Source organism: Passer domesticus, chromosome 1, assembly GCF_036417665.1.
Source record: "Passer domesticus isolate bPasDom1 chromosome 1, bPasDom1.hap1, whole genome shotgun sequence".
In the NCBI taxonomy this organism is placed as follows: Eukaryota; Metazoa; Chordata; class Aves; order Passeriformes; family Passeridae; genus Passer; species Passer domesticus.
In genome coordinates, this window is record NC_087474.1 from 110,817,039 (window position 1) to 110,844,456 (window position 27,418).

A 27,418-nucleotide genomic window follows, 5' to 3' on the forward strand; every position below is an offset into this window, starting at 1 on the left:
GGCACCAGAATGCAGAGACACAGACCAGATCAAAATTTGTATCATGCAATGAATGTCAAAGACAAAGCATGCTGGTAAGGTCTGAAATAAATAAATCTACCCTCAGAAATACTGATACGGATATGAAGAAACTACAAAACACAGTCTATATCCGTCAACATATCTACGTTAGTTTTACTATGGACAGTTCACTTGCCTTTGGGTCAGATTGGGTCTCATCAGGAACAACAGTGATAGGACAAGGGGAAGAGCTTCAAACTGGAAGTAGGTTTAGATCAGCTTTTAGGAAGAAATTCTTTACTGTGAGTGTGGTGAGACAGTTTGAAAAGGATGCCCAGAAAGTTTTGGATGCACCATCACTGGCATTCTGTATTCTAAGCTCACAACACCAAATGAGATTGTTGTGGAGAGAGGGAGCTTTCAGCACAAGAACGGGTTGCTTGAATTCCAGACAAACTGGGAAGGCCTCCATTCCACACCTTTAAATGAGAAAACCCCTTCTTTCTGAGTCTGACTCAAATGTGATTCACCATGGCCAAAATCCATTAAACTCCTTCAAACCTGAACTCCACATTGTAGGTTAAATCTAATCCAGACCTCAATGTAATTCTTTGGCTTTCTGAGAATTACTGAAAGAACACTTACATTATATTTCATCAAAAGGAAACAAAGCACTTTCTGAAGTGGCAACTGTTCCAGTGAGTGTGATGCAACCAAGTCTGGAGAGATTTTTTTTCTTTGCATTCTAATTATAGACACTTTCATTTAGTAAAGTTAGAGATAAGACTTGTCTGTTACAACCCTCTGAAATCTCATTTTGCTAAAATGAAAACATATTTCAAATGCTTTGGAGAACTATTAAGATTATTGAATGCCTAGCATACTGCTTCAAGTCTCCAAGTGGTTCACTATCTTCCTCTAGGGAACAGGCAAGCAGCATGCAATTATCACAGTAATTAAAAAGGTGCAATGATTCTTCTCTTAAAGACTCCTGTTTTATTAATTCTATGGTATGCTTTGGAGACTGGCATTATTTTACTCCTACCCAGCTTAATTATACCGTCATTAGTTTATCAGCATCTCTTTTTAAACCCTTGGGCCAGTTATTAGCATGTCACTTGCTAACAGTTAACCAATAACCACTACACCTTCAAAGCAGGGTCTTCTGCTATAAAAAAAGCCAATTTGTAGACTTAGATTTAATATCATCATTCAATTTACATTTTTCAGTAATTTAACTTTCTGCTTTTAATTTAAGAAGGTTACTGTTTAGCTTAATGAAAACACAAATAATTCTGATGTATTACAAGACACTACCAGGTAATAAAACACTTCCAGTACACAATGGTTTATGAAACTGAATGCCTGTTTTATGTACTGTTTTAATACTCAGCAGTATGTACCACTGAGAAAACAGAAGGCATATTATATTCTTAAATATAACTAAAATTGTGGATATCACTCTCTACCAAGTCTGGCTGAGGTGGAGTTAAATTTCCTTCAAAGCAGCCTGTTTGGCACTGCATTTTGGATTTGTGACTAAACCAAGGCTGGTAACACAACACAACCTTACATGACAGCCAGGCTCACTTACACAGCATCCAGTACTGCATTATCTGATCATACAAGCAGATGAAAACACTATTAGAAAAACTGTTTAATTTTAAAATAACTGAAATATCTGTGTATTAAATATGTACTTACCTTGTCTAGACAGACATTTACATTATTATGAAAGGCACAGTGACCCAGAAACCCTCCTGAAGGGAACTATACTTAATTTGTATGCTCCACTATTGACTAAGCTGAAGTTATCCTAGCCTAGTACAGAAAAATCTTATAAATACAAGGTTCTTAACTAATATTATAATTTAGCTGTACTGCTTTCTGATACTTTTCATTAAATACTTATTTCCAGTAACAAGAGGAAGAAAAAATACCAAAAATAACATCAAAGAATTAGTACTTGTATAAGTTTGCATCTTCAGAACATAAAAGTGGGATTCTGACAGCAACTACATTTCATTTTGTGTTTGACATCACACCAATTCAACTGAAATGACATTTATTCACTGACAGGTGGCCAGGTGACTTTACAAAAAGTGTATGCAATGGAAATATATTATTTCTGTTGAAATACGCAATTTTTCCTGTTAAAAAGGCAAGTAAGTTCCTAAAAACACTAGGGACAATGAGCTAATACCACTTGTTACTCTCATTTTCTCTAGCTACGCTTCTGCCTATCCTCCACCAGCTTTACAATAGCAAAGAGATGATTCAAAATATTGGGGACAAATAGTAACAACCAAAGAAAATTCAGGTCACAGTCTCCTCTATTACCTTCTGAGAAGCTAAATCCCAAACTAATAACACTGCCAGTCTTACTGAAAATTATTCTACAATTGCTTCTGTATAATAGGCGAACTTTGTATGCTATTACAATCAGAGGTCAGCTCTATTAATTATAACATCCAAAACAGGAGCCAAGATTGCTACAATGCACCAGAAATTGCACTATCTCATTTAGTAAAGAGACATGCTGCCAGTCACTCAAGAAAGCGGTCCTTTGCTAAACCTCATCTGCTAATTGAGACTCATTGAGTGAATTATTTTGAACTATTGAGTGAATGCTTTTGCTGTTACCCAGGATCTCTTTCCACTTTATCTACAAGTCTGATACAACTGACATTGAAAAAAGAAAGAATGCACAGTCATTATTTCATCTACACTCTACAGTGGCACGGAAGGTTGCTTTCAAGGTCACTGTAGTTGGAAGATTCTAGTATGTTATACTTAAAGCCATTCAGTCTTAATTCCTGCAACCTGCTGGTTTAAGACAGACAGTAAAAACTGCTAGTGAATTAACTTATGTCTTCAGCCCTAGAAATATGCTTACAACTTTCCTATCACCTTGGAGTACTCACCAGCACATTTTGTTCTTGTTTTGAGAGCTGGGCCAGGAGATCCTGTTCCTCCTTCACCTGGTCTTGTAAGTAACACACTGATTTCATATTCTGTATCAGGATCCAGGTGCCCAATCTTATAGCTTGTGGAGTCTACGGGCTGTATGTCATACCAGCTTCCACTTGAAGTTCGATACTCAACTTCTCTTTGGATAATGGGTCCATCCCCATTGATGGAATTGGCATTCAGCTGTATCCAGAGGTAAGTTGCACCAACTGAGGACAGCTGAGGTGGAGCAATGGGAACCGGTGGCTCTGAAAAACAGTAATGTATGATAACAAGCTATGATTACATTTCCATTCTTTCTATTCCTAAAACATTCAAATAAGCAACATGTTTTGTACTACATTAGAATTGAAGACTGCATAAAAACATGGATATGAAGAAATCACCACTACAGACTGACTTATTTTCATTAAACTGCAATATTCAGATTCTTTTGCTTATGCAGTTGGAGATTTTAACCTGAAGCTTTTGGTTTAAACCTCCTAACTTCAAATCAGGTGCAAATGGAATTCTATTCACTCGACATTCCATGGCAACTCCCAATTTAAAGAGAAAACCTGAGATTATCTTTCTCATACAAATACAGTTCATTCTGGATATTAATATTAATCCTACCCAAAACTAATGTTTTCAAGATAACATTTATGTTGTAGCCTATCCCTACACATAATACGAAGAGGAATTTCTGCACAGAAACAAAATGAATTTTTTATTAATAATTTTTCATGTACTTAACTACTTAGCCTTTGCTTTTTCAGACTTCTGTGTAAGCAGAGTAAGTACAGTAATTTTTCAACTCTATACTTTGGTTAAAATCAAGGATCTTCTAAATGAAAGCTGGAGGATTTCTTGAGTTTTTACTAGAGGTCTGTTTCTACTTCATGTAATTGTATTCTACTTCGTGTAATTGTTTCTACTTCGTGTAATTGTAAACATACTGCATGGTATTTTCACTAACTACCACACAGAAATGGTACTCTGTATCACAGAGCAAGCATGCATGTAATATCCTGATAGTTTGGATTCTGAAGATTTCAAAACTGACCAAAGTTTTAAACCCACTTTAATTTACTATGTGGTGGGCATCTTATTTTAAATTAGACTGCAGAAATAATTTGCAGACATCATCTTTTTTAAAGGTAAATAACAAATATTTTTTTTCCTACTGGTTAAATTACCCTGCTATTTCATGCATCATGTCTGCAAAAAATTCGCCCTCCTGTTGGTTAAATATATTCAAGTAGAATGAAATCAAGCCACTGTAATAAGGCACTATTTGATCCAATATTCTATTCTATTCTTAACATATCTATCAGTAAACACTGCCACCTTCTTAAGTCTACACAGAATATGCAATGAACGCAGGAAGGACATCTGTCTTCCCTAAGCCTTAGATTCAGATTTAGCCTCTTCTGCTAACCATTTCCCTCTGTGTTGAGATACAGGTAGTCAAACAGACAAGAAGTAGAATTTATTGAAGAGCATGACAAAGTGATGAAATTCAAAGTCATAGTTAGAATACAGAAGAATGAAGGAAAAGGGAGAGAGGATATCTGGCAAGCCTTTACTGAGAAAGAGCAGAATTGCCATTTTAAAAAGCCCACGTAATTATCCTACAGTATTCTATGGTTTTTTTTCATTTATAGAGAGAGTAACTCAGAGCACTAAATACACTGAAGATTAGCTTTGCCTCAGATAGATGGTGTTTCTAATTAGCAGGGTACACTTGTATGCAAGCTTCGATCTGTGCAATCTGTTAGCAATTGCTGAAATACAACGCTACAAACCAGCAAACACAGGCATCATCACTGTGTTTGCGTTTGTTCATTTTCATCTTAACAAAACTAAGTGATTACTATCATGAAGAACACAATACAAAGGGCAACAAACCAGAACGTCTCCAAAGATATCTATTAAGCATTACTAATTGGAATAGACATAAAAATAGCTATAAAAATATTGTGGCAGATTCCAGGATACAAAGAATATTGTTTAGATTTTCAAATCAGCAGGGAAAGCATTGTTTTATGTCAATAGCAATTTATTGCAAACTGATGTCATTGCTGAGTTAGAAACATATTGTGGTTTTATTGAAACTATTCTTCCTAAAGTATACAAACTATGGCTTCATACAGTGATAGTATGTCTGGAAACAGTTCTGACTTGACTCAAAATGATTTAGCATCAATTTAAATCATTAGGCTGTTTTGTGAACCAAGACATGAAATGGAACTTTTATAAAACATCCTAAGGCATTTACTTAGCCATGCTGAAAGAACAGTTAATTACTTTCAAGTTTCAAATACTACTAAAGGCTGTTGAAGTGCCATTCAAAATGCAAACTCAGGAGTTAGGTCATTAAGGTTAGTGGTTACACCAATTCATTCCAAATATTACAAGTACTTGAAACATCAGTCAGTATTTTATTGTCTTTTTATACCTCAGGGCATGTTTTTCAATTCTCTGGGACCACAATGGAGAGGTTAATTCAAGTTATATTATTTCAGCAAAGCTTGCATATACTGCAATTTCATACTATTAACATGGTTTAAAACAAAAGCTACCTTCTTACCAGAGATTGAGACCACCTAAAATCAACCTTTCATTACAAATATGATGTTCATATTAAGTGACCAGTTAAAAACATGAGACTCAATTAAGCAGAACCTCTAATACAAATACTATATATCCAAATATAATGAACTGATTTTAAGACTGAAGGCTGAAATGTATTCTTCTGTCTTATTTTTTCTTTTGACAGAGTGATTTAATATTTTCAGGATGCTGATGAGTTTGAACTGCTTAGGTAAGTACCACACTGCAGCACTACTGTCCTTCACTAGAAGCAGTTTTACTGGCAGCCACTGAGGTAGTCTCAAATAACATGCAAATTAATACCTTTATGAAACAGTACAATAGACTTGATATTTCAGGGCTGTGTATGTTCAAGGAAGGATTTTCAACTGACAGCAGAAACAAGTTTGTAGCAGTACAATGGCTTAGCTTAAAGAGGAATTCTTCCTTGCAGATCTCCTCCCAAAGCAAGTAGACAAATTTATTCAGTACAGTGAAGCCCTTTTAAACATGGGTTTTTAAAATAGAATATTAACTGGAAAAAAAGGTAAATGCATCCATATTTCAAATTTTATGTGTTTTAGACTTCAAACCTCCTCTTGAATTCTCTAACAAGTGACACTGGGCACAATCCCTTAGGGAAAGGAAATAGTGGCTAACTTAGAAAGCAGGAGGTGTGCAGGTGACAGAAAACTTTAAGTAGGTGCTCTCAGGTCACTCTACATAAATGGATCAATTATATTAAATATGAGAAAAAGACAGACTTTATGATAAGGAGCAGCCCTTTTCTTACACAGATAATAAAAACAAATGTAGCCATACATGAATGTAAACTATTTATTCTTATGCACTTTTTATTAATTGAAAACACACTTGAAACTGCAACTCCTTCATTTAAACTACTTTGTTCTTAAATTACACAGATTTTCCAAACATTTTCTACAATCTCTTAACATTTTTTATTTTGCAGTTCTTTTCAAATTTTAATTGGGAGGGGAAAGGCATCACGCTGAGATGCCACTGGAGATAATATAAATCTCTAAGATTTAAGTGAGGTAAAGAAGACAAAAATAGACATTTCTTCTCTGCAGCTCAGAAGCACTATCTTGAAAAATGACAGTCTCACTTTTTGCAACTGCATGAATGTCTATGTGTTTACCTTCCCCTCCTTTTTCCCCTCTACAAAATCATAGAATCATGTTGGAAAACACCTCCAAGATGATGGAATTCAATATTTGACCAAACACCAAGATACCAACGTGCCATTAAGTGAATGCTTTCAGGGACCCCACCACCTCTCTGGGCAGCCCGTTCCAATGATTAACCATCCTTTAAATGAAAAAAGTCTTCCTTACGTCCAACCCAAATCTCCCTGGCAAAGCTGGAGTCTATGAGCTCTTGTCCTGTCCCCTGTTGCCTGGTAGAAGAGGCTGACCCCACCTGGCTACAACCTCCTGTGAGGCAGCTGCAAAGAGCAATGAGGCCTCATCTGGGCATGCAGCTTCTTGTTCTTGCACTCCCCACTATTCACACTATTAATCCATCACCATTTTATTCTCAAAGTACAAGGACTCAGCAAGATGGAGGACAGTATACTAAAAGCACACAAATGGCAAATTCATAGGTCTTGATACCTGTGCTTGGATCCAGCCTGCCCCAGAGGAGCTCAGATCCCTGCCTGCAAGTAAATTCTGTACACGGTATTTAGAATTTCGCGGAAATTTGAAGGATGAACTCAAGGAATTCCCAGGGTCTTGTTGGGTTTTATTTAGTTAGTTAACTTTATAAATTACTAAGTAGTTTATATAGCAGTTAACTGACTATATTTCAGAACAGATTTTCACAGGAAGAGAAAAAGAACATTTTTGATGTAACTAGTACCCTCCTGAAAATATATTACTGCTTCAAAGTCCAGAGCCCTCAGCACTTTCCTACACCAAGTTCACTAAGATAGATGAACTGTATCAGCTCTTCTACATGGAGGTTTTCTCAACACCTCCAGGCTGAGGCACACACCCACACTGAAAAATACAAGTCTCTAGTCAGTTTGCCAAAAAATGAGCATATGAAACTGGACTTCACTATAGGAATTGTTAGGCTTCAATAAAAATAAGTCCTAATGCCAGTAATGTTGGTAAAAAAGAGGGTACAGACAGTGATGGATGCAGCATGAAAGGTTTTATGGAGAGAGCAAAAGCAGATGCCAAGTATCTGTGTGTATTTAATGCAGGAGAACAACTGATACCAAAGATAAGTAATCGTTGATATTTTTGTACTGTGTCTTGATGTCAAAATGGCTTTGCCCTCCAGAATAAATTCTTTGTTCTAAAAGTCCTGTAGAGGTTTCGTTTTGTTCCCGGTGTTAAAAAATTTTCCATTTGGAAAATGCAGACATTTAAGCTGCCAGCATTACAGATGGCTACCTTTCTATGCCCTTGCTTAAAAACCTAGCCAAACTCCTTTTAACCAATTTGACACCTAGGTTTACCTTGTTTGAACTCAATAAGCAGTCTGAACTCTGTAATAATCTGATGTCTGCAAGACAGGCTCATTCTGTTCTCCTAAATCTAATCTGTGTTGGATCTGCCCACTATTAGAAAACCTCGACCTAGGGACTGTATGTAGAACTCCAATTTACTTCACCAAACACATTTAATCAGTTCCACACAACTATTTTCCTTTTGTTCAGTGTTTGATTACTTTTATGCCATCTATTAGATACAAGCTGATGTTTTTTACAATAAGTGGGTTATCTGACAAGGCCAATTTCATGCCTCCCATTAGATAAAGTGACATTTCAATCTAATTCTCTGACAAACTTAGATGAGGATACTGTGCAGTTTGAGCACATACAATGACAAGGCACTTGTCTTCTTCAGCCTTTCTTATCAGAACAAACACTCAGGTAAATTGAAAACCTCCCCTTAGGATTTATTTAAATACAACAATCAATACTTTATTACACCATCCTCTAAAAGGCATGTAAGTTACCACAAGTTTTCAAATAAAGTCCTTTCTCTCCCCCACCCCACTTTTTAAGGCCAGACTAATTGTTCACTGACAAGCTTTTTCTCATTAACTAGACAATATTCATGTTTACTATTATTTAATAACAGAACAGACAGCTCTTTAATTGTGATTTCCCCCCCTCCACACTGCTGTAAGGTGCTCACTCATGTGGAAAAAGAAGACAAAAAAAAGAAGAGAGTAAGAACACCTGGCAGTTTCTTATATGTCTTTTATTTTCAAGGTCTCATTCCCATTCCTTTGTGATTGTAGGTTTGATTTGCAGCACCTGAAACTAGCAGCCCTTCTGCTCTTTTCAAGAGTTATGGTATCTCGTCTCCAGTGTCACACAACATCATGCCACAACAGCACTACAAAGCTTAAAGATCTTTACACACATAATTGGAATCTACTGAGGATAAGTTCCTATTTAGTGAAACTTTGTCTACAGTGAAGTAGAATGAATATTGTACAGAGTTCTAACCCACTCTACTGTGCAAACATCTCAACTTAAAAGCAAATACGTTTTGAAAAAAAGCCCTATTCCAGAGCAGAACTTTTGGCAACTTGAGTTACAGGTTCAGTAACCAAAATGAAATAGAGAATGATAAATGCGAAGAATTGATTCTCTTCAACTTACAAATGCTCTGTTGGACTCCCGTCATTCTAGCAATGTAATTCCAAAGAAATTCCTTGTAAGGCAGTTTAGTTACACAAGTGTAAATGAGAAGAGAATTAAATTCATTGTTTGTAACTAAGAGGGGGGAGTAATTGCACCACTATTTTTACACATACTATTATTAAGCCATCAGCAATTCACAAGTATACTAAACATTACATGCAGTGTGGGCATATGCACATTCTTCATGATTTATGGATAGTAATGGATTAAAAATATATATAGCACTGAAATCAACATGTTATCTTTGAAGTCTGCTAACTGGTATTGCAGAAAACCTGCTAGAAGTTAGGACGTACCATTTCTTAATTATATGTCATCAATAAGAAAGCGTATTTATTCATTAGCCCCTAATGCTGCTGTTCAGTACAGTCATGTAATGTTTTACAGCACAATGCTTAAAATGGGTCTTTTTAGGTCAGAAGGAATGACCTGCAGGTGGTCTCATAAAAGCTCCAACACAGGCAATGGGGATTACCATAATTACTTTGCCATTCTACAAGCAGTTAATGGGATTACACCCTAAGGCTATCCACTTGCTCACAGTGCCCAGTGCAGATTTTCTGAAAGAATCTGGGTAAGCGCAAATGCTTTAATGATACGCTTCATAATTTCATCTATTGCACCTCAAAAGGAGCACTAATAAATTAAAACACCCTGAATCAAAGAGACCGAGAAGAAATTAACTCCTTTGGCTTCCTGCACCTCTCCTCACTGATGCAGTAACTCCTCCTTCTGCCTCCTTCAGGCAGTGCTCATTCCTCTTTGATTTCACTGGTATAAAGCCTGAAAGATGCTTCATCATTCCTACTGGGGTTATAGTCTATGCTTCCTTTCTTTGCTGACTTTCATATGTATCTATTTTTGGCCATCTACTTTATTTTCTTTTCATGCTTGGACTGAAATAACGTCATTTTTTTCACCATGCCTTAGAATTATATTCTCATCTCACCCACTCTTTGTTTCCTTCTTCATCCATCCATTCAAATAGCTCTTCTATGTTTCCATGCTACAATTTGTTTTGTCTTGTTACCTTCATACCCTGGATATTTCCAACATCCTTCTCCTGTCCTGTTTCTCTTCATTTTCTCTACAATGCATTCACTAGAACCTTATTCTTGCTTTCAGAAAATGGTTTATTCCTCATTATGGCCTTCTCACATCCTCCTCTTGTGGTGACAGATTATTCCCCATTCTACTTATACCTAAGTGTTCCCCAAAGAGTTTAAAAACACCCCTCCATATACTGAAATACATGTATGTTATGTGTTCACTTAATCTAAATCTTGCATATTTTGTAATAAGTATATATTTAGAATACAATCTCCACAAAGGGGGCAAGTAGCCATTATTATAATTCATACTTTAAATAAGTTTGTAAAGACATACAGGTCTGAAATTCTTAAAACGGCAATCAACAAGTACCTAGTTAATTAGCCCTGGTTTCTTCTATCACTCCCTTGTTACAGCTGGATAGACTTAAAATTTACCTAAGCAAAATCTATTTACTGAACCTCTTATCAAGTTTAACGGGCTATGGGTGACATTCTTACTGCATTAGCAACTGCAGCCCTGATTCCACACAGGGAGCAAGCCAATACTGATTTGTATGGTGAAGTACCTTTGACTATCAGTTCTGCATAGTTGGACACACCAACTCCTCCTTCTGTCCGGATCATGCAGCGGTAGTTGCCAGCGTCCCGCTTCGTGGCATTCACCACACTGAAAAGAGCTACAAATCGTCGGGCATTGAACACTTTTATGTCCTTCAAAGGTGCGTCCCGTACATAAATACCCTGGGCGAAGAAAATAAAGAAAATTATTATTAATATTAAAAATAATATACTGACAAACCATTTTACTTCTCACAAGTTCCCTAGGAGGAAAGATAAAAGTAGAAGTCTGTATGTTACTTTTACAGGTGTGACAGTGAGACTTTTATGCCTTCCCGTATCAGTTAAAACATTCATATCATGAGTGAGCAACCATTAATCTGCAACAGCTGCTTTCAACACTTTACAGATTAACTCACAGAAAGATTTGAGAACAATGTAACATTTACTTGCTTAGCTTGTTTTACACAAATACTTAAATATATTTATTTTTTTAAATTTCTTTTTTATGAAGCCCAGTATAGTCAGTCTATGCTTTCTCTTCCTGCATCTGCTGCTTGGGATATGCATTTTTCAGGGAGACATCAGTAAATTGTTCTCATAGCAGCACCCACCCAAGGGGTTATCAGCGACTCTGGTGGAGGAGACTAGGCACAGATTTACCAGGTAAATGACCTGAAATGGTCTCCACCTTTCATTTCCCCAGCATGGCACTGGAAACTGGACAGTTTCTATTTCAGCACAGTGTCTTGCTGTCAATTCAACACATTACATGTATGGCACAAGAAAATGAGCCCTCTAACAGCTGTGGAGCACAAGGAGTGAAAAACAGAGGTGAGAAGACAGAAGAAGGCAGAGATGACAACTTGCCAGGTCCTTTGACACAAAGATAATGGCAGAGAGACTTGGCTCTCAAATCCTCATCAGAACTCATGCTCCACCTGACCATGAAATAGGATATGTGCACTATGAACACTCAAACCCTGACAGAATATGTGTAATGATTGAATTATGAAAGCTAGATGGGGGGGAAAAAAAAAATCAAATGGACCACCAAAATGTACTGACAACATTAACCCAAACAAGCAAGATGCACTTTTCATACAATGGTATGTATTCCAGCAAACTGAGGGCTGCAACCACTATCGAAACATGAAGAGAAACTGGAAAACCCCAACTAGCACTTACACAAAAATCACTCTCTCTCCAGGAAGGCACACACACTGTCTGGTGCCAAATAAAGACACCAAGTATGTTTGGTGTGTTTCTCTGACTTGAGGAGCTTCAAGCAGATCAAGGGTCCTGCACTATCAAGCTTCTATAAACCAACAACATAACTGGTGATGTCTGTTTTTCTGCCCTGGAGCCTGCAGTTCCTCCAGCAGAATTTAAGACATATAGAAAATACTGATGTCATTTTACTGTGATCTTATTTGCCACTAAATTGGAAAGAATGACGACAAAAGAGTTTTAAACAAGTCACACGAAATTAAACTCATCCATAAATCACAAAACCAAGTCGAAGTTAATCATGCTATTATATCAAAGAAGCAATATAATTAACAATAAATACTGATTCTTATGCACAGTAGAGTTATTTTCTCTTCAAAAGAGAACGTAGTGATGTAAAGCTTATATGAAATAAAAAAGGTTCTAACATGTCCAAAGAAGAACATGCTATCATGCCTTAAAAATTACTCAGTCATAAATTATTGAGAATTACTTCAGATAATTGACAGCTCCATAAGATTCTTCAAAGTTTGAGCTGCTGATAAAGCAGTTTCTGCGACATGGCATGGCAGTTACCAAAACCTGAACTTGGAAAGAAACATTTCAAACCACTATTTCAAAAGTACTATTTTTTGCCACTGTAATATCTTTCTAGCGAGAATGGCTGCTGATAACAGGAGATAAGCAGTGGGTTAATTAGGAGTTTGGAGAATGAGTATTTCTTAAAAGCCACATTACTTCTTACCTAATACAATAAGTTAATTAATCCTGATAATCAGAACTGCTGATCAATCACAAGCCATAAGCCAGTTTTAAGGTATCTATTACAGCTTTCAGGCTCTTGAAGGACCCCGTACACACCCAGGTCTCATCGTTACCTTACGCCCATCCGTATCACTATTCCCATTTTTCTAGCTGCAACATCAGGAAGGCATGCAACATGCATGCAGGCTATTTTATCTTGCCAAGAAATAGGGCAAGTTATTCCCTAGGGAAAAACATACTGCCACACACTGATTAATTCTAGCACCTAAACTAGCTCAGCTCATTTAGAGTGTGAACAAACTCCTCTGCTCTGCAGCCTGCACAATACACCCTCCTCTCCACATGGCAAACCTGCATCCACAACTTACCAGACTCTTATGAGTTACCATACAACTGAAGAACCTGTGTAAATATTTTAAAATATAATTTCTTGCTGTTCCCACAGAGAAAGAGATGAAGGAAAAGGATTAGGCAATGCCACTGTAACTTCTCCCTTAATTTGCAGTTCATGGAGAGTGGGAAACCCTGGCAAGGTATGATGCATAGACAGTTCCTGATGGCTCTACACAGAGAATTGTCTCCTACCACACCGTCCCCTCAGACCTCCAAGTGGCTGGACACAGTCTGCATGTTCACAGAAACTGTGAGCAGTCCTTGAAGGCAACTGCTCCAATAGCCATCTCCAGAGGGAATATTTCCCATCTTTTTCATGCACATCACTAATCAATGCACTGTAACAGTTACAATAAATTACTATTTCACATGGGTCCCATAATCTTTTTCATCTTCTGCTGATTCTCAGATATACTAATCTCACCTGATTTTGAATGTTTTAACTGCTGTTCTACAACAGGAAATCTTAGTTTGATCAAATAACTGACTTACATGGCTTCGTGACACGTGCCATTGATTCACATATCCAATAATTTTAACTGGAAACAGAGAAGCCAAATCAGACTTCTGGAAGCACACATTGCTTGCTCAAATGAAAAAGCTAGAGAAGCCTTAAATGTAACTCTATTTGGCTCCACAGAGGATTTGAGCATATTTTTCCTCTACCAAAATCCAGGTGAGAAAAGGTTATTAATTGTGGCTTCAAAATTCATGAAAGAGCTTTGGAATAAAAAGCCTTTATTATTATTACTATAAGAAATCTGTAAAATATACGGGTGATTATTATCAATAAAGATGATCTTGACTGACTTCTCTTGAACACTGCAAACTCATGGAGGCAAAGTGTAGAGTGTCTAATTATATGTTACAACTCACATAGTCCCACAGAATCAGTAGCATGACTTTTTTTACTAGAACTCAAGGCAGAAGAAAAAAGCCCATTTTTTTTCTTTAGTCTCTTTGGGGAGAAATATATTCAAGGAAAATATGGTGTCTGTAACAGACAAAGACAAAGAAACATAATTGCTTTACGTTCCACAAGAAAAAATCCAGCCCAAGAGAGCAAGTTTTCCCTCCCTTCTGGGATGACAGCAAATGAGTAGGAGAGCTGCCTAATTGATTTAAGCCTAAGCATAAAGGAACAGTAATGAAGGTAATGAATTCAACTATAAGACAAGTTCAATCTACAGGCATTGCAGAAGATAGATACAAAGGTTGCGCAGAAAATATTAAAAAAAATAATCCCACACCTACAACTTCTCCCAAACTTGTATTTGTGGACAGTGGACAAACGTCAGAAGACTATTTTTAGTTTGAAAAAATGCTATTTACAATTTGATATATGAATACAGAATCGTTTCTGTTATAGCAGTACCCACATATCCAGCTTCACTCCCTTTGTGATTCACATTTTGTTTCCCCTGACTTACTGTAATGACTTCAGTAAGTTACCCAGGCATGGTATCTTTTTTCCAGCGTGTAACAGGCCCATTTCAGATCACTGTATGACAAGTTACAAGCTCCCAGTGCTGACTGCCAACAGCAATTTCATTTATAATGGCTAAAAATAACATATGAAATGAAAACTTGTTTATTAAACATACTAGCACAGGCCACTACAATTTCTTTACCAAGGACTATTAAAAAGTAAGTTTTCATCACTCACTAATGCAACAATCTGAACTCCCACAAATAAGAGCTTGATTATGATATGCTGTTTCACTAGCAATAGTCATTAAAACTTTAATCTTAGGTTTTTTGAGATTCTGCAATTTACCAATAGGTCTTGCAAACTCTCACTTTTTACATGAAAGTCTGAGTCTTCCCAAATACATGATATTTTATTGAAAAATAAATAAAATTACAAGTCCGTAATTTACTAATCCCATTCCAGAAAGGAGGATAAAATTCATGATTTACAATATAACACTACAGTACTGGTATTAAGACCTACTAGCACAGATTGTTAGAGCAAATTTCTAGTATCCTGCTTTTCTGGGTGGGGCTTTTTTTTTTTTTGTTTGTTTGGTTGGTTTTTTTAAATACAATTCAAAAATAAAGATGGCTCTTTTAACTTTCTTTACTTTAGCCCTGATTTGTGACACAAAAGTCTGAGGCTTTACTACTGATTAGGGCTGTTAGCTTTTCCTGCCCCTGGGACTTGGAGAATTGTGTGAACAGGATACTTCATTCTTTACAAGGAGGAAACTGCCATAATCATTTAATGTTAGACCTGTTCGGACTACTAAGGCCACGTCCCCAGGGCAGAGCTATCTCACCTCCTTAGAACACAAGAGCTATGGTCACAGAATAAATACTGAGATCCAAAAATGAGAGTAACAGATTCCACTGGCTGCTGAGGAACCTGTGCATTTTCAAATGCTCAGAGAAAGCTTTCAAAAAATACCAAATACATATATTAAAAAATACTACTTAAGCCAATTAATGAAAATATGTAACTGGTAAGTCACTCATAAGAATAAATTTTCTATTAAACAACAAGTTATTTAATATATAGGGATATAAAAAATAAGCTCTATTTAACTTCAGGAGTTACACAGCTTGAAAAATCCATATTCCTAGTACCAACATTATTAAATGCATATACAGACAGCTAAAAGCACTTGAAAATGCACGTTATTTTTCGATTTTAGGCAAGTTAGAATGAAAAGAAATAGATTATAGTTATTTAAATTACACACGTACTGGCTCTTCTAGGCAATGAACTAACTCTAAGTCTTTCAAATGAACAGCAATTTAGCAGCAACAATCTATATATTAAACCTTTCAGAAATACTTTTAACAAAAATGTGGCAGCAATTCAAAGGCATTGAACTTCTGGGATGTTACATCCAGCACTACCTGTGATAATCGCTCTCAAGGTATGTATCAACAATTTTGTGAGAAGAGAGTTAACCCTCAGTCACCCTCTGTCCATACGGGTAGATTAGACAGCTTTTCATACTTTCAACAGAAAAAAAGGTTTGCATTATCCCACTTCCAAATATGCACATTTATAAAATTGAGATTAGAGTTATACCACCGGCATCTCAAATAAAACCAGCAAGGCCAGAGGCAATTTTTGTTTAAAATAAGTATAAAATCTAAATCAAATAGTAATTAATATCTCAGGAAAATTGCTTTGCAGAGTTCATATAATTCCAGTAACTAAGATGGCTACCTCTGAATTTCTAGATTCGTGTTCATAACCAGACAACTGTTTATCAGTCTAGATTAGAGCCATCACGCATCCTGTGATGATCCTGTACTTATTCCATCTGTCCAATTTAACAACTATATTTCATTCAAGTAATAAGGCCATGATAGAAAAAGATTATTATTGTCCTATTTGGAATTAGTCTGCTATGAGATAGAATTGCACTCTGCAGATGTAACTTATGGGCATTCAAGAAAACTATTATTTTACCTTTGAAGAAAGGCTTCTCCTTTCAATAATGTAATGTATGATAACTGAGCCTTTTCTTCAAACCACACAGGCCTCCAGAAGTCCCTGTTTATTATGACTAAACCTAAATATTGGCTGGAGCTGTCAGGTAGTATCATAAAATATTATTTAAGTTACACATCAAGCAGTCACATCAAATATCAAGCACTGACATCTATTTGAAGACACAGTTACAAACACAAAGTAAACAAAGACAATGCATTTTCTGGAGTCATTAAACTCTGTGTAATTTAACCAAAGCAGTTACTCTCTACTCATATACTGAAATTATCTTGTATCATTCTAACAGGAGAAAATTGGTTATCATTACAAAGACATTAGAATTAAGAAAAATCAACCCAAAAACTAAACTCCTTTCAGTCCATTTCTTATTTTTACTTTAAACTCCAGAGTAGCTAAGAAGACTTTATCTTGTTGAACAATTTGCCTTGCCAGTGCTCACAAAATATGTAAAGTCCCAAATCTTCTTTCCATTCATTTTTAATAGCACACAATAGAATATAGAAAAATGAGTTGTAGGAAACTACAGCCTCAGAAACATCTGGAAAAAACAAAGTACCAGCAAATATCTAACAGGGAGTTTAATATTTTGGATAAAAATTATGGCAATGATCCATGTATCTTGTTGAATTCACAGCCCTACTGTATTTTAATTCTTTCTAGCACACAACACTTAGTATTTCTCACCATCCTTCTATCTGTGTTTAAAATTCCAAGAGCTAGTATGAATGCCTTGATAAAAACTGAAGAGAACATATATAGGAACTTAAATACTCTGGGGCTTCTGCAGATGCCAGGCTTATGGACAGGCTAGAAAGGAGCAAAGTGGTAAGGAGAAAATGAGGAAGCAGAGTTCATCAGCTTAATTTTCATTGGTACATTGCATACAAAGCATAGTAATGCAGGTCTTTGTCTGCCTCTTCTATGCAACTACATAACAGGAGACTTAAAACCCAGTGCGCACTCATGTCCCGCATTCCCGTGACTGTAGAAGTGTTAATGTTGGGAAGAAAGGCAGCATGGGAAGAAAAAATTCCAACATGAAAGTTCTGGGGCCAGCCTGAAGTCTATTCTAAAGTTTAAAACAAGCAGAACAGCAGGCAAAGCCAAAGCAACACTGAGTCCTACCTAGCAGGTCAGGAAGAAGCAGCCAAGAAAGAAACACACACAGGTTTGAGGATGACAAATCATTAGGGGCTCAGCTGCTGTCTCCTGGATAGATTCTTGCAAATGAGAGGAATGAATGGTGAAAACAGAGGCAGAAAAGAAAGTTGTAATAAACCTCTCAATACTGACAGTGCAATTTGTGAATAAAGACAACCATAGCAGCCATAAACAGTAGAAATTAAGGCACGAGTTGGTTCACGTAACAAGGAAGCTGATAAGGGGTTTGGCTGGAGGTGTTTCAGTCTTAATTACTGAGACAGTCACAGTAATGAAGCCACAGGTTAACAGCTCCCACCCCCAACACTCACCTTCCCCAGTGGTCTGTTTCCTTCCCATCATGTTGTCCTTGGACTTTAAACTTTACTATGGTTCTCCTTGCCTCAAAACAACTTCAACAGCCTTTATTCTTTATTTTAAAAAAGAAGCCTCTCCTCAACTCCAATTTGAACAAGGTACCTTCCTCCCAGCAGTAAGTTTGCACATTTCACCTACAGTATTCATGGTAAAGGTCATTGTTTCTTCCCCCCCAAAGGTCCAGCATGGCATACAAAACATACTGAATTTATTTCATCAGCTCCCTAATTCTTGCATGCCCTGAAGTGATTCTACTGCTGCTGAACAGTGCTTCATATCAAGGCAGTCTTCAGGATCCAGAAACAGGCCAACATCCTACACTCTTGAAATGAAAGCTGGTTTTAACCAGCCCTCTGTGGCACAGGTCAGCTGTTTCATCATCTTATGTCTGCTAATCACCAATTTATTATTTAACACTCCAGAATAACTGGAAGATTAACACATCACAATGAGTTTCTTGAAAAGTGAACACTTGGGCTGCTTCATTTTTTAAATCAGACATGAATTTCAAAAACGTTTGACTGATTAAAAAGGCAATCCCAGAACACATTTTTTTAGGAGTCTCTTCATGAAATGAGAACATATATATGTGGGGATGGAGGAAGGGAAAGGTTTATGTGTATCCCCTCTGACTTATATCCATAATTGTCAGCAAATAAGCAAATTTTCTGCAAACCAATGTATGTAGTCAATTCATTAATATCTGGTGGCTTCTGAATACCTGAGATACATATCAAAAACAGGGAGAAAGGGAAGAAGAAACAAGAACCATTATTACCTGTTACCACAAGTATTTTGTCCAGAGTTCAAGTTTTGTATCATCCTTGTAATACAAAAATAATAACAGCACTCTTGCATGTACAGTACTTCTGACACTACAGATATAATATGCAAATGCAGAAGATCAAAATCCACTAATTGTTTAGGTAACTTGCAAAAAAACTTTCCCAAGCTTTTCCCAGACCTTTTAAAGTTTTGCACTGCTGTCCATAATGAAGGTCCCAGTGGGTTTAACAGTTTACAGTGTACCTCTAAAAGCAAAATTTCTACAATTCATGAATGTTTCAGATTTACTTCTTCTCTCAAATCTCTTTTCGACACTGGAGATTATCAAAGAGAGAGGAGATGAGGGACAATATTTTTGTAATAAAAATTCTTTTTCAAACTTTAATGCCTCTATTAAAAAAATTCAGACCCCAACCATGCCTTCATAAGCAGGAACAGTTTGGTATACATTAAATGCATATTTCAGTGTCACAAGCACACTCTTGGCAGAGCAGACTCCACCTCTGCTAGGCAGGTGATGAAGGAAGGCCTTTGGAGAACATCACCCATTATCACTCCTTCCAACCTGATGGATGACCAGCACCACTGCAGAAGAAAGCATGTCCTCCCTCTATCTATGCTACTTTTTTCCTAGTGCATCAAGGGTTGCTTAGGGTTTTCGGTTTTTTAATAAAATAATCAAATTTGCTTACATCCCCCCTAAAGTTTCTTTTTTGGCATCACTACAAGCATGCTCTGTTGTGCTTATTGACCTGAAGAGTTTCTGATTCAAGGATTTTGAGTAATGTCGTAACATAAAACTTCACAACTTTCAGTTAAGTATTTTCACCAGAATTCAACTATTTTGGGTAACACTTCCACACCATTTAGGAATGATGGAGCTGGTACACGATGACAGAAGTGACGTCTATTCTTCCACCTACCCCTATCCAAATCATTTTAGTATTAATAACAAAATTCACTGACATTTCTTTATTTGTCATTTGTCATTTTTGTGCCGTGCGTTCCAGTCTGGGTGGATTGGGAGGCATAGCCTGTAGAGCAGCTTTGCTGGCCAGACTTCTTCAGTGTTTCTCCAGGAGAGAATATAAGGCTTAATTCTGGCTCCACTGTTACAGCAGCACCATGTCATACAAGTCATGGAAGGCTACAGATCCAGAGTAGCTGCTGCACCACCAGGATTTGACTTTTTCCAGCTGTGCCTTTCACTGCCCATTGTACAAGGGAAGAGTACACAGCACCTGGTGTACCACTTAGTGCTGCTGAAGCTAAACTATAACAGAAAACTTGGCGTCCAAGGGGGAAAGCCACCTTTCATGGACATTCCCACCACACTCCACACACATTTAGCTACACACAGCTTACTAATTAAATCACTAGACTCAAAGTTTTCTGCCATTTCCAAACCCCACTGAAGTCAAAACACTTCACAGATCAATTTCAGGATGACATTTTGTTTCTTGCATATGTTCACTGGGATTTATCATTAACAGTCCACAATTAATTAATTTCTCCTAGTCTCTGGTATCACAAAATATTAAAGATAAAGTAAGAGAAATGTTAGCATCAGAAAAGCATTAGTAAAACTTATATTCAGCCAAGAATAAAAAAAAATGTAAACCAGTGTATTAAACGTATCAGATGTTTCACATGTAAGGCAGATAACACAGGAAAAGGTTTCACCTAAGATCACAGCTCCTTAGACTCTGGCTAACACAAACACAATACATATCACAAGCCTCCTGTGTTCTTCATACCCATTTTTATGCCATATGGTAAGATTACTATGCCATTACTGAAAAAACCCTAAAACTCATTAATGACAGTTGATAGAAAACACAGAATATATACTGCAAAAAAAGCACTAAATATATACCTGAGTGGTGAGGGGAACACAAATTAACATTCCAAAACCTGGAAATAATATTAAATAATCACCAGAATTAAGAAAAAAATAAAGATTTCACTTTCACCTATGCAGGAATGTATAGTGCACCTTCCTATAGGACATTAATTCTTCTTCTAACAGTAAAATCATCTCAGGTTATCTACTAAAAACACATCAGGATGCACATGCTTCAGGATGCATGCAATCTTGGCAAAATCTTTAGCTGACTGATGTCATAAAAGCTCTTAAGGCAATGGACTCTAGACAATTTTCAGCGCACAAGGTGGTTTGACAAATCTTGGAAGACTGAACTATTGATGAGCAGGTGGAAAAATGGTCTTGTGCACTCCTGTAGTACACAAATGCACCTACTCATCAAACAGCAAATACTTTAAAGTTCAAAAGAACATCTTTAGGCCTATCTCATTAATAGTTCCACCTGTTTACCAAGTGATGTGTATGATTTAATAATTAAATTACCACTTCATTGTCAAAATGGCCAAAACATTTTTTTCCTCAAGTGTTTCAAAACTTGGCAATAAAAATTATAATTACGGGAAAGCCTAAGAGAGTATACAGCACAACAAAAAATTCTTAAGCAAGTCCAGAACTTCATTCACCTTCTGGGTTACTGTATGCAATTTACATAAACAAGCACATGCATGCACACACACACACAATTTTGTATATCTTATAAATCTATTTGATTTTCATCATCTGCAAAGAGTAATTTCACTTGTTCTACATTCTTACAAGGATGTTTTTGATATCTGTCATTTGGGTATGTTTGTATTCCTGAGAAAAACAATTTGCTTTCCAGAACTCCCTCTGACACAGGACTATATCTCTTCCTTTGAAAAAGTAATAAATAATGCATACAGGGAGTTTTGTACATAGATGCATAAAATCTTTCATAGTCTTCACACCTTCAGCCAAAGATTACTAAGGATACACAAAAACTACACTGAATAAAGTGAAAGGCAGCTTTGAAGAAAGACGAAAAAAAAGCCAAATCCAGGAAATAAAGTATTTACATAAGGTAGAAGAGAGATTGACCATTGAACTGATACTGTTCTTAGTTTCTTGGCTGCAAATGAAGTAGTACACATGCTGCATGCATAAACCAAGGCATGAAAGATTTCAACCTCTCCCCTTTTATCAAAAAATATCCATTAGTCTCTTGCTACAGGTAAATCTGATGATGCTGCTTACTACAGCTGTCAGACACATCCTGAGATCCCATTGTTATCTGCTCACCTTCAAATTTCTACTTTCAGTTCTCTATTTCTGCAATACAATTTATATGTCTGACAATTACATTTTAAAGTAACTATTTACATTTCACCTGTGTTTTAGAATAATGCCAGGAAAAATAAATTACTGCAGTGAAGTGATGACCTCTCTTTTTCATCAACTATAGCTTTCCACTCTTTGAGGAACCTCGCTCAAGAAAGGCTACTCACATTGAGTCAAAGCACATGTCTGAAAAATGCAATTGCAACACCAAAAGATTGTGTTTGATATTAAAATGGAATTTCATTATATCTGGGTATGATTTGACAGCAACTTTCCATAAATCATACTGTAGCTCATTCTAAGAATAAGCAGCACTCAGAGGCAACTGAACGAACCCACTGCAAATAATGAGGAGCAGCAGATAAGGATGGGAAAATGAAGAGATGGAGACAGGCCTCAGAAGCTAAGGAAAACCAAGTCAATTCCTTGCAAGCCAACATGATGAACCAAAAGCAGGTTACTTCCAAAAAGGATTTCTATACCCTCTCTCCTATGCCAATTTACTGGACACCAACAGGCTTTTCAGAAGACTGTCTCAGCTGCTTTCATTTGACCATTAATGGTTCAGTGTTGCACCTGTTCATTTCTTTCCAACAGTGGGAGCACAGTAAGGAGCACAGGGATGACATTTTTTGCTCAACCACCCAATAGGAGAGAAAGAGGCATCCCATACTGGCAATAACCTGTGTTGTTCACAGTTGTGAAAAATAAAATGCAAGCAGATTAGACACATCTTTTAACTGTAGAAATTCAGATTTATTTTTAAGGTATGTTTACATTAAGAACTTAAGCTAGTTGAGATGTGAATTCATAAACATATCATCTAACCGATGACCTTATTAACCAGACACTCATTACAACAACGAAAACAAACCTGTATGATACTTTGTGGTTTTCTTGAGACCTTTCATTTGAATTTAACCTGAAATAGTATGACTGAAAATACCCACAATTTGCTGTGAGATTATCTGACAAGCTTGTGATCATAGCTCATGAACCAGGGAGTATGGCTGCCTAGTGGAATGAGAAAAAATGTTGTTTTGCACTATGTAGTAGGTAAACAGCTTTCTGTCTTCCCTTTCCCAAAAGAGTAAATACTGATCACAGCATCATGAAACAAATTTCATACCTCAGTGGTCTAATTTGGGCAGCTAACATATGAATTGTGATTCCCTCCAGGCCCTTTCAATTGTAGAAAGTTCTACAATACTCCATAAATTAACAGACTTCATGTTCCATAGGGAATAAGAGTGGGAAAGACTTGAAAAGAGAACGAAAAAAAAAGTGAGGCAAGTGAAGTATGATTTATGGATTTCACTTAGGACTGCTTCAAGGCCTGGGCATTACTAGACTTATAACATGTATGCTGTTTCCAACAAATACTTAGGAAAGACATGGAGACTGAAATAATGAACCAACTCACAATTGTTCATTTGTTTTAAAGAACATTTACCCTCACAGTCCAGCAGACTGTAAAAAATAAAGAATTTGTTCATCAGATAAATGTGTACCTCTAAACTTGAACTCTGCTGCACAGAAGCAGAGAAGTACTAAATAAAAGAGGCAGAAGTACAGTAGGGAAATCCTGCCAGTACTAGAAACTGCAGAAATGTCACTGAATTCAGTGGGTTTGTGATATCATCCTGGCAATTTACCTGCATTTCAGACTAACAACATGAATCTAAAAAAAATGACAGGTACTGGAAATCATTTGGGAGCAAATTATCTCATAGTATTCTGAAATTGTCAAATCCAAACAGATTATGTCTCCTGATATGACTTACATGGCAGAAATGTTGAAAAGCCCCTGATAATATCACTCAACTGTATTTTTTTATTTATTTACTATTATGTACCCTTAAGGTTTTACAGGTGTAATGAAAGACCACAGAAGGATAGTAGAAAAGGCTTGGTCTTACTAGTGAACAAACTAAGCATATCATAGAGATTGCATGATTTGTTTTTAGTACCACTAAAGCATGAATACCTTTTACCTGAGTGCTAGGATAAGTGTTCCCAGGGAATGGAGTTCATTTTATTCTGGCTCTAGTGTATATAAGAATGTCTTTTATAAAGATGTTTGTAGTTGAATATTGGGTTTAGTGCTGCTGGGAACACAAGGATCTTCAATGCCCATTTAACCAGTCATATGATGTAGAAGATGCCATGTCTCCATGTTTTCTGACAGCTGCTACTGACAGCTGCACTGCACACTCACAGTCCTGCAGCAGTGTCATGGGATGTCATACACAGGCATACACACAATTCCTCAACATCAAACTACAAAACTAGGGAGTCAGGTATGAGTGGACAGCTGCAAAGGCTGGGATCTGTTCCCCAGTAATGACCTAGTGTGCTAAAATACGGCTGCTTCTGTAGGGTGCTGTTCTCTCATAGCCTCACTCTGCAGCACCCCACACATGGAGCTGTTTGATCTGTCTCACTCTAACTTGCAGCAGACATCTGTGGAAACTGACAAACAAGTGCAAGAATAAATCCAAGTTATCCAGGAGATCCTGTCAACTTCTGAAACATTCTTATGCAAAGTCACACCTGGAATTTGCACAACCTTAGGCTGGTTACCAGGGGGACCAATAGTTGTAGAGGCAGAATAAATAAAAAGTGGCCTTGTAGGAAGATAGAATTCCTTTAAAAGTCTGTCACTCCTTTCTTATGCTTCATGTAGAAAAAAAATAAAAATCTCATAATCACATATACACACAATCAACTCAACTAAGCTCAGATATTTTGGAATTGCTATGCTGTTAATAAAATAGTTGTATATTACATAAAGTCTTGAAGTGTATTTAATTTCTACAATAAAGAAATTACATTTGGCTAAAGAATGTGCGAGTGTCCTAAATTCTGTGAAAAAAATTGAAGGTGAAATGATACTGCCCTGAAGTATTTGGAAAAACTGAATGGAATGTGGATTTCCTTTTTATTGAATTCTACCTTCAGTTTTACAGTAGAGCATTACATTGAAGTTCAAAGGTTCTAGAAAGGATGTAACTGATGAAATAGCAAACTGTTATTTTCCCATACATGCTAAACCCTTTCATGACTAGAAAAATAATTCTTTCAAAAAATCCTGGTGGCTTCAGAAAGACAGGAGTCTAATTCTACCAACTCAAAGTGAATACTGTCTTTAAGGTGCTGGAGTGCTAGAAAAATATCAGTCTTGTATCAGCAATAGGTTGGAAATACCCAGTAAACCCAAATAAAACCAAAGGAGATCTTCATTGCCTTCAATGTATTTGATCAGGCTCTTTCTGAACAGAGATAATTCATCATTCATGTAGAGATAAATAAGAGGCTTTGCATTTCAAATTATTTTAATTTTTTTGGTGTTAGATTTTTTCTAACTACTTGGTTGTTTAACCTGATACACTTAAATAATTTACAAAATGCAAATGCAATGTAAAAGGTTAACTACAGTAAAATCCTGAAACTGCTTAAAAGCATAGAGAATTTAATTTCTAAGCCCCACCTGTTACCACTGCCAATTTCACCTATCCCACTTTCTCCACTTACTGCAGCTTTGTCTGACTGAATTTCTCAGACACTGTCCTTACTTCCTTCTCTCAAAAACTCAGTTCTGGCATGTTGGTTTTCATGTATGGAAATCACAGGAATCTGGAGGCTGCTATACAAACACTCACTATTGCTTGCTGTAGGGAACAACTGTGTAATACTGGCAGCAAGAGACCCATAAAATTTGCACCCCATTATTAAAAGACAGCAAGCAAAAAAAGCATATTTTTGATACCAGGCTACACATATGAATAAGGGAACGCTATCTTTACTAAAGAAAATTATTTGGAGGCAGATTTTAAATCAAGATCTGACACCCATCTAGAAACTACATTACCAATTAAGTAAAAGACAATGGACTCAATGAATAGAAGTAACTCTTTGGCTCTGTAATACAGAAGGTCAGATTTCACTGTTATACACAGTCTTCTCTACACCTAAACTGTAAGAATGGAATTTTAGTGGAAAATACTGTATAGAGATAGAGGTAAGCCAAGAAAACCATTATGCATAATGTTGCAGTTAGTCAGCACAATCATTGTAAGAAATCTGTTCTTCCTTGGGGATTTAGCCTTTACTCATGATTGCCACATGTAAGGAAAACAGTACCTTTATTTTTAGTAAGGCATTCCACTGAAACAAGGCAAGAAGATCTCCCAGTAGCACTTTCTACTAAGGAATACCTACCATGGAGCAGTTCAAAGGCACTATAAAATCTAATATTGATGAAATTGACAGCCCATAATTTTTCATGTTTTATATTCCTTTCAGACTCTCTCCTCTCTCCAGATACCAGAGCATCAGGAAAAAAAGAAATTACCTGTAACCAGAGTCTGTCACTTGAGTCTGTTCCACCATTGGCAGTGCACTGAAAAGTAGCAAACTGTCCTGCATTGACTTCCACACTCTGAAGGCGCAAGAAATGGGGAGTTTTTGCTGTTGGACAAGATACAAGTGTCAAAGTTATGCAAGACCCAAGTACCGGCTATAAAAAATACACCAAACAAATGAAATAGTTCTGCTTTAAAAGGTTCAAGTCATTGACCACATGCTAGATTCTAGGTTGATTTACTTCCATGGCTTGGAAAGAGCAGAATAGAAGGGCGCTGTATAATTGTTCCTGCTGTGTAAACTATCTTAGCTCAGCATCCCTCTTGTAGTAACAATTAAAAAAAGATCATATTGGAAATTAATAATGTTTTGAAGACAAACCTATTAGGTTTTTCTTCTTAACGAGTTACACAGTCTATAGAAGAGATCCTTTAGAAATGCAGCCCACTAAAGAGGTACAATACTAACATAACACTCCTCACCAACTACAGCTGCATTCTTTAAGCATAATGCTTCTCAACAGCACCACACAAAAAATCCCAAAACAAAACATCTGTTTTCTAGCAGAGCATTACAGGCACTGAAAGTATTGATGATATTTTCTTAAAAATCCTTATTACTGGGAGAAACTGTATTTTTTAGGAATTTATAAATAGATAACTTCATGAAAGAGTTGCTAAATATCCAGTGCAAGACACCATGAGAAGGAAGAGATGGAATAAAATAGCTCCAATTAATATTTAACTAGGGGATAAAATATTTTTGTAACTGTCCTTATGGCAAATTTATTACACATACAGCCTTTTTTTCTGAAAATATTTCCCAATTAAGGCAGACAGTTTAGGCCAAAATTTTCCACTTTTTTG

At 36.6% G+C, this 27,418-nt stretch overlaps 1 protein-coding gene across 12 annotated transcripts in view; it reads right to left on the bottom strand.

The window, feature by feature from the left end:
- Positions 1-27,418, bottom strand: part of PTPRM (protein tyrosine phosphatase receptor type M) — a 441,163-nt gene that overhangs the window by 264,422 nt on the left and 149,323 nt on the right. For all 12 annotated transcript variants that reach the window (XM_064433927.1, XM_064433947.1, XM_064433884.1 and 9 more), the window contains 3 exons: positions 26,542-26,657; positions 10,851-11,025; positions 2,925-3,218 (listed from right to left, as the gene is read on the bottom strand). In XM_064433927.1, coding sequence (XP_064289997.1) covers positions 2,925-3,218; positions 10,851-11,025; positions 26,542-26,657 — 585 coding nt within the window. The remainder of the gene's footprint in view (positions 1-2,924; positions 3,219-10,850; positions 11,026-26,541; positions 26,658-27,418) is intronic.